Source organism: Maylandia zebra, linkage group LG7 (assembly GCF_041146795.1).
Source record: "Maylandia zebra isolate NMK-2024a linkage group LG7, Mzebra_GT3a, whole genome shotgun sequence".
Classification (NCBI taxonomy): domain Eukaryota; kingdom Metazoa; phylum Chordata; class Actinopteri; order Cichliformes; family Cichlidae; genus Maylandia; species Maylandia zebra.
In genome coordinates, this window is record NC_135173.1 from 32,320,134 (window position 1) to 32,329,184 (window position 9,051).

Sequence of the window (9,051 nt, forward strand, 5' to 3'; positions counted from 1 at the left end):
ACAAACATTAAAATTTTACAATGAACAGGCAGCCAGTGGAGTGAAGCCAGGATAGAAGTTATATGCTCTCTCTTATGGGTTCTGGTTAAAAGTCATGCAGCAGCATTTTGGTCCAGCTGCAGTCGAGAGAGAAGACACTGACTAACTCCAAAATACAGTGCATTACAGTAATCCAAACGAGATGAAATAAAAGCATGGATTACTGTTTCAAAATGTGGCCGAGATAAAATAGGTCTTAGCTTTGCCAATCACCTTAGGTGATAAAAAGTGGACTTGACAGTAGCCCTAATTTGAGTGTTCAATTTAAAATCACTATCCATCTTAAAACCCAAGTTAGTGACAACAGGTTTAAAATACTCTGCCAGGGGTCCCAAATCAATAGTGGAGGGGTAACAAGGTCCACTAGGACCAAACACAATCACCTCAGTTTTGCTTGAATTGAGTCTTAGAAAATTTTGGGCCATCCAAGTTTTAATATCATCTAGACATGTCAAAAGTGGTTGAATGGAGGAGGCATCTTTCTGTTCCAGAGGCAAATAAATCTGGCAGTCGTCAGCATAGCAGTGGAAGGCTATTCCATGCCTTCTAAGGATGGTACCCAAGGGCTGCAAGTATAATGCAAAAAGCAAAGGCCCTAAAACTGAGCCCTGTGGGACCCCCAAACTGAAAAGTGGCAGAAAAGGACTCATACCCTAAAAAATTAACTAGATAGATAGGTAGGTAGGTAGATAAATTATATTTACATCTATCTATCTATCTATCTATTTTTTATGAGCCTTAATTTAAATACTACATTTAAAATCAAATCAAGTCTTTTTATTTCACTAGCACATTTTGAAATAAAAGAAGCTGACACAAAGTGCTAATTTCAATTATTTTCTGTTCAGTATAGAATAAATGTGAAGGACTATAAAATATTAGAAAAAACACAATTTAAGTACATTTTACCAAATTAAATATCAATTTTGTATTATAATTTTTCATTATTATTTTAACTGCTGTAACAAAAGAATTTCACAAATATAGGATAGTGCATTTGTCCTCTTTTATTTATTATTGCAGAAATTACCATAAGACGTAATGTTTTATTTCATAGCACAGACCTGTAGATTCATGCATTATGTGTTAGATAAATAAAGACTTTCAACACATAATCTCTTGGTCAAAAAAGAAGAAACTTTATTATTAAAACAGGTATTTTCAACACCGTGAGTTGGTCTAAAGAGCTTTATACAGCAACAAAAGACCAGGAATACACTGGAAACAGGTAAATACACAGCACTGATAAGTACCTATAATGTGTGTGTATTATCACTACACTGTATACCATACTGAGTCCTTATCTCAAAAGAAACAAGAGTCACAAGGCTCTCAAACAGTCTGTGGGTTCAACTTTAGCAGCTGGAAACTCAACTTAAAAACATTCAGAGTTTCTCACCAACTTTGACGGAGGCTGCTGAGGTTCAGACACATCATGTGTTTTTTCCTATTATTACGATTGCACATGAATGCAGCTTTACAAACAGGAGAAGCAAGGATTTAAGAAGAAGGATGGAAAGAGAAATTTCTCATCATTTGTCCATTTTTGTTTTAGCACATGCCTGTGGCCTTTAGAAGACTTTACAAAGGAAGAAATAAATAGAAAAATACAAAATAGTTTTGGGATAATTCACCCACATTTCTATGTACAGGAACCCCCCACCAAAAAAAATGAACCAGGTGGGATCATTTGATTTTTGCAAACAAAATTTAGTGATGGAGAAATGTCCATAATTTCAGATCAAACATAGTCAAAAATCAAAGAAGTTTTACTTTATTTTACACAGTTAGAATCTTATTTTGATAGTTCTGTCCATACTTCCTGTCAGTTGTATGAAATTCACTGCCACAGTCGTCACGTTTCTTTAAACAATGCACAAACATATCAACAGGTCACCGGAGTGATCCAGTAGCTGTTGGACTACAGGTTAAAATCCTGGACGAGCACCATGTGCTATCTGTCAAAAAGCCCAAAAAAGCCTATTTTAAACAAGGACACTAAAAATTAAAGGTCATGACTTTTCAACTGTCAGCTCTAAGAGAAATTGTAAGAAAAGGAAGGAAAAAAAAAAAAGTATTTTACACAACTTTTATAATGCACCCCTACCATCATAAGGTGACGCCAAAAGCCTGTTTGATGACTATGACTAAGCACATGTTACTAATTACTTAGTGTTGAATTGTATGGCAAAAAGCTACCATAAAGTTGAGTGTACCAGTCTTAAAATAGTAAATACACAGCAACAAGTGACCACTGAGAGGTACAGGTAACATGTCATCACAACCAGTCTTGGTCATTTGAAAGTTGTTTGGGTTTAAACAGCTGCCACTGAATATCGCATAATACTTCTGATTTAAATGCAGTAAGTTCTGCCAAACTGATAATTGGCAGTTTAGCACACAAATATGATGATAAGCCCAATCGATCATCAGAAGATGTATGTGAGATTTATCAAAGAATTCCAGATGTACCAGAAAGTAGCATAAGAACAACCTCATTGACTTCTTACATCACAACGAGCTCATATATTTGGGCCTTTTAAACACTGGTAATCTAACAACAACAACAACAGAGTGCCAACTTAAACATTCATGATGACATACCAAGTGATGACCCCCTGGTAACTCCAGGAAGCGAGTGCTCAAATGCCAAAATTGCAGTTCCTCTAATGTCCACTTGAGGCTTCAAAAGCAAGTTAATCTCCCCCATATCTCATGTTAAATGCCCAATTTTACAGTAGAAATAAACATGTTTTGGAGTCTGATACAAGAAAACTGTTTCAGTATCTGTCGAGTTTTTCAACCTTCATAACAAATGCACAACCATCACCTAGCTAACTGGAGCTTTTTTTAAAGCAGATTTGAGTGGTTAAAAAAGGGCAACAGGACTTCTTTAGGTTTCTTTAGCCATTTCATTTTTCATCCAGGAGGCTTTTCCAGTTCAAATTATGAGAAATGGCATGTGTCATTACCGTCACTGAGTCCAAAAGGTGGCACCTGTCTAAGACAAGTACTGTCAACTAGGGCTGCACGATTAATCGTTAGAAAATCGCGATCTCGATTCATACTTATGTGCGATCTCATTTCCAAATGACAACGATTTAAAAAAAAAAAAAAAAAAAAAAAAAAAAAAAAAGGACGGCGACGATTGTACCGCATTTTGATCCGGGACGTAATCTGCATGAAAACAAGCGCTCACTCTTCCTGCTCAACAAATGACAAGGGCGGAGCCTTATACCACGTGATACAGAAGCTGTGCCGTGTGATGCTAAAATTAGCAGGGAAAAAACAACGGAGAGCACGTCAGGGATGACGAGAAAGTGACAGGAGAAAATCCGTCCCGGTCAACCACCCAAACATCAATAACGGGAACCTTATACAGCGCTTCCCTATACACGTCGAACTCCCGCAGGCACAAAGAAATTACGGAGGCTATCACTTATCACCTGACCAAAGATATGGCTCCCATCAACACTGTGCAAAACGAGGGATTTAGGAAAATGATCAACACCCTAGACAAACGCTACACAGTGCCGTCCCGCAACTGTTTTTCTATTGTTGCACTACCTGCTCTATACACGCAGTGTCGAGCAACAGTGGAGACGGAATTTCAAGCAGTACAACATTTTGCGGCAACAACAAAACGTGAGACATTTGTTGTTTTTATGTTTATTTATTGTTTTTATGTTCAGTCTCAACTGTTACGAAGTTGATGTGCAGCTAATAAGTGCAATAAATATTTATACTGGGAAAGAGAATCGTGAGAGAATCGTGATTCTCATTTTATGCAAAATCCTGCAGCCCTACTGTCAACTACTTTATTTTTAAGCACTCAAGACTACCATGACCTGCACAACTGAGAACCTATGCAGGCATTTTTAATGCAGTTACTGACAAATAATTTGGTTTTATCTGTGATTTATTATGGGCAACCACTATACTGCAAGTGTACCAGGAAGTAAGTATAACGATATTATGTCAGCAAAGTGAACTTGCAGGAAGTCTTCAAAAATCTTGTGTGGTTCAACATTCAAAGGTATTTAGCTGACAATGTAATAACAGAAACAGAGACGGCTGGAGATAGCAGACGGACAAAACTATCAAAATATGTAAATATTTTTTCAAAGGTAAAGCAACAGATTAAAAAGCTGCTGTACAAGAAAAATAAATAAATAAATCTGTCTGCGAGGCCTTCACACTTACTTAGAAAAGATTGGCAAACAATCAAACTCAACTTCAGGAAAAAAAAATGAAAGAAAAAGAAGGAAAGTGCAACAGAAACGAGTCAGAGTGCTGTCGGTTACTGAATGTCTCTAAATACTGCAATACTCAGAATCCTCCGGGGTCGTGAAATCAGAGTTTTTTTGCATATTCACAACACTGCCATCAAGAATTCAATAAAGACTCACAGCAGTGCCTTCTGGGAGATTCAGTCGGCTTCTGTCTTAAAGATCACACGCAGTCATAATGCAACGATTACACTCAGTGATGTGATGTGGAAGCCCCGCCCACTAAGCAGCTCTTCCCTTTTGCAGGAAAGAAAGCAGCTTCTGTGCTCGACATCCAGGAAAGCTTTCGCTCTCGTTTTAGCTTCACCAGCTGATCTGCTGCCACAAATTTCATCTAGCTGAACTCGAGAACCGCTTACTGGCTTTTTGTTGGACTTGCAAGCAGAGCTCTGACTAAAACAACAGGATATGAGCACATTTCTGTATTTTTTAAGGCTAAAGTAGCAAAACATCTGCTGGTTCAAATATGCAAAATATAACCCAGATGTGTGCCTGTGACTCAGTGGCTGCCGAGGTCCACCTGTGCCAGCTGCCAGCTGTGTTTATGACTTCTGGGCCACATCTGGTGATTGCCAAATGCCAGAACTGAGCGACAAGAGGGCCAAACGTGGGCCAGAAAAAAGCTGATTTTTTTTTAGTTCAAAAGGAAAAAAAAAACAAAAAAAACCCATCTTATAAGAAAGCTAATTTCATGCGAGCAAAGTGTATATTGAATATGTACGTTTTTGGTTTTTATTTTAATCACGTGTTACACACACCTCACAGCCAGCTGCATGTAGTGGCCTGTGTATTACTCCAGGACTCATTTCAGTGAAAATAAGCTTGTAATTTGTTGTCTGATTGCAAATAAGTGCGGTTTTCTATTAACACTTCTTATGTGTTATTGCTGTTTTTATTGTAAATTTGTTTGTTTTTTTCCTGAATTTTACATCACGTAACTAGGCCCTTTCATTTTTTTTCTTTCAATGGCCCGAATACAACCAAAATAAACTTTTCCACAGACAATTCAATGCTGGCGACTTGTTTTTGCTCCTTTCACTGGTGGGCTGTGAGTTTCAGATGGACAGCTGCAGGAAGGCTGTGACTACCACTCCCAGATAAAACCTTTTAGTGTTACAACAATGAACCAAAAAAAAGCTAATAAATTATAATAAAGATGTTGCTCTAATCGTAAGTCACGCTGATAGTGCAGGCCACCTGGTTGAATCCAACTTAACCATTATATGGTTTTGCTTGTGACGTCATACAGGTCAGCAGTGCTTGGAGCCTCCAGCTGTTGGCGGATTAACATGGAAACATCTGCAGCATGTAAATAAAACTGAGCGCTCAGCAGATCAGCAAATGTTTATATTTTCAATCTAAAGCAAAAAAGTACCTCACACTGGGGTCAGAGACGCTGTCCACCTCCTCTTTTCTTCTTTTTGTTGCTTGTTACAAGTGTTCGTTGTCACAGCAACAACATAACCATGAGTCCTGTACAGATAAACACTTTTGCATCATTTTTAAATGCTATTATTTCTCTCAGGCTTACTTCTCCTCCTCCTCCTCCTCCTCCTCCTCCTCTTCTTCTTCCTCCTCCTCTTTCTCTTTTCCTCCTTTGTCTCCCCGTGACACTTCTTTCTTTCCGTCCTCTTCTTCTTCACCTCCTCCATCTCCATCACCATCTGCCTCATCCTCTGCTTTTTTAGACTCTTCCTTGTCTCCTGTGCCCTTAAACAATTTAAATAAAACCCATTTTACTCATCACACAGAGGTATAAAGGTTTATTGGGTATGAAGTGCAATATATTCTTATAAACTTGGAAATCTATTGGAAATGAGCCAATCCATTAGTATAAATTAGTGTTCTTTGCAACCTTCTCAGTTTTCTTTTCAGTAAAATGCATGTTTCTTTTTGTTGTTTGCATTTTCTTTCTCAACTTTTATTCATTCTAAGGTTATTATAAATTTGCTAATTTTCTCCTGGAACTTTGACCCCTTTTTTCTCATAAATCTGTTTGTTTTCTCTTGTGAATTTTTTCATTAGACTTGCCAGTTTTTGTTAACGTAAATACATTTACTAATTGTTGTACAAATTCTGTAATTTCTTTCTTATAAATTGGCCATTTAACTTTTATTCTAAAATCTAACAAAATTAATAATGAACATTTATTTGTTATTAATTATTATTAACAATAAATAATTTTATCTTGTACATTTTTTTACACTTCACATAAGTGATTTTTTTCCTCTTAAATTTGCCAGTCCTTTAATTTAAATACATTTTCTAGCTTTTTTATGAACCAAGGTTTTTTTTTCATAAATCTACCTTTTGTTGTGTTGTAAATTTGCACATTTTTAAAAATATTTTCTCTCTCTTTTTTTGGCAAATGTTTGTAGTTTACTGTAAATTTGCTATAAATAACTTGCTGGTCTATAATATGTTAAATATATGTCAAATGAATCCCACAATGAATGATATCAAGTCATCCTGAGCCACTAACAACATTCCTGTAACAAGGCAGAAGCTACAATCAGTTTTTGGCAGTGACTTTTATATATTCTTTATTTATCCAGTAAAAAAAAAAATCTCGTTGACATTAAAAATGTCTTTTGTAAGAGTAATCTGTCCAAGAGGAGACCAGATATTGCAACAAATATAATAATAGATCTGTAAACATATTTTAAGTGGACAAAAAGGACCGGATTGGTTATAATGTAAGTACAATAACAAAGATTTATAAAGATACTTAAAAAAATGTAATTTTAAAATTTTATATATAACCCCTTTGTAAACCTTGTTCACCGAAGTCTATTTACCAACATACGTAAAGATGTTGCACATAAAAAACACACGGAAACATTGGAAATTAGTTTTTGGCAGGCGGTCACGTTTTGGCACAACACCGCTCTTACATGAATTCTTTCAACTTTGTCTCATATACCTGCGCTTTTACCCAGAGGTAGCCCTGTTTGTTTTTTGCTCGTCTTTCCGTGTTTCTACAGAAGTACCTGCGCTCCTGTGTATGACGCAGGCGCTCAGGTGTACCTGCTTCACGCGGCTCCTCCTCCGGCTCGGGATGCGGGCCTTCATCCTCCGGGACAGCGCCAACAGCTTGTTGTGTCTCTGCCTCCTCTTCGCCTTCTCCGCGTCCTCTTTCCGCTTCTCCTCCGCGCGGTCCGAGTCCGACTCGTCCTGCCGCTGCAGCCGGCTCCTCTTCCTCGGCTGGACCATCCTCTTCGTGTGACTTCCGTCGTCATCTTCCTCATCGTCGTCGTCATCGTCGTCCTCTTCATCCTCGTCGCCGCGGCTAGACGACGAAGAGCTGTCGTCGCCTCTCAGGAAGGAGCGCTTCCTGCGGGTGACAGAGCGGCTGTCGTCGCTGGAGGTCCCCCCGGACTCGCTCCGGTCCCGGTCCTCCTGCTCGCTGTCGTCCTCAGGAGAGCTCTGGAAGTCGGACTGTGATCCGGAGGAGGAGGACGACGAGAAGGACCCTTCGTCACTGTCGTCCAGGATGGAGGCGGGCAGACCGATCTGCCGCTTCTTCGATGCGGCTACTTTGGTTTTCCGCATGGACGCGAACATTTTCCGCTTGTACAAACTCTCCATGTCTGCACGCGGTACCGGACAGTAGTGACATGAAACGGAAAAGCGACAGCAGAACCGGGCTCGGTGCACGCAGGCTAACGGCGCAGCTAGCCTCGCATTAACGACATGCTATTTATTCGCTGAAACACGCAACATGGCGCCTGAATTCATCTTCGTGCGGAATTATTTTGGAGTCTTTTCACATAAACGGACCGTTTGCAAACGTTACACTGAGAAAATCCGCGCTGAAAAGGTCACATTTAAAGGATTTTCAGTCCCTGAAAATGCCTGTGTGTTATTGTTGTGGCTTCTGCTTCTTCTCTAAAAATAACTACAGCACGCATTTGTACACACCGCCCCCTACGGCGAAGAGCAGGCGCTACACCTGCAAACTGAGCAGAAATTATCCTAGCACTCCTAACACTTTCCACTAAATAAAAAAAAATAGTCTGGGGAAAGAAAATTGTATACTAATAAAATAATAATATGAATCTATGAAAATAAATAAAATCTAAATCTACAGGAAGTGACTGTGGCTAACATCAATGTTAATTTTATTTATAGGTGTGGTCAGGTGTTTAAATACACTCCTCACGTTAGTTGTAAGCCACCTTCTAGTCTAAAGCACATTTTACCAAATATTAGTAGGGGTGTATGTAAATATTTGAGTCTGTATGTTTACTTTTGACCCTGTTGGGATAAGTTCAAATGTGTGCACCCAGTTCTTGTTTTTTAAAGTCCATCCATCCATTTGTTTCACTCCCTCATTCACACCTATGAGTTTTTAAAGTCATTAAAGATATATGCTGTATAATCATTCCACCCTAGAAAAAGAATTAATTAAAAGCCCAAAATTACCATGACTTTCATTCCCATGATGACTGTGTGGAAACCTATGACCACAACTGTAAATGTCACATTTCATTACATCTAAACTGAATAAGAGATTAATTAGGCTTCAGTCATATAGGTCACATTTGTAAACACAAACATTTGGAAGGCTGGGAGCGTTTCGGATGTCACTGTGAGTCATTCAGACACCACCTTTTTAAAGTGGTGTTTTTGGTACATGTAGCTAGTTCACATGCCTTTGCCCTCATTATAAAAACAACACTGAAACTAAAAAAAAGCCCAAAACAAACAAAATAAAAAAGCT

At 38.5% G+C, this 9,051-nt stretch overlaps 1 protein-coding gene across 3 annotated transcripts; it reads right to left on the minus strand.

Moving 5' to 3' along the window:
• Positions 1–1,156: 1,156 nt before the first annotated feature.
• Positions 1,157–8,242, minus strand: ccdc82 (coiled-coil domain containing 82). Of its 3 annotated transcripts, none has more exons than XR_001342232.4 (3): positions 7,356–8,242; positions 5,704–6,038; positions 1,157–5,601 (listed from the first exon to the last, which is right to left on the minus strand). XR_001342232.4 is itself a non-coding variant. In XM_014412357.4 (2 exons), the coding sequence occupies exons 1-2, from the start codon at positions 7,914–7,916 to the stop codon at positions 5,856–5,858; spliced, it is 744 nt and encodes a 247-aa protein (XP_014267843.3). In that variant the 5' UTR covers positions 7,917–8,242; the 3' UTR covers positions 1,157–5,855. The 3 variants fall into 3 exon arrangements, 1 of the variants encoding a protein (XP_014267843.3); XR_001342231.4 differs by having other exon boundaries at positions 1,157–5,627; XM_014412357.4 differs by having other exon boundaries at positions 1,157–6,038.
• Between the last annotated feature and the right edge of the window lie 809 nt (positions 8,243–9,051).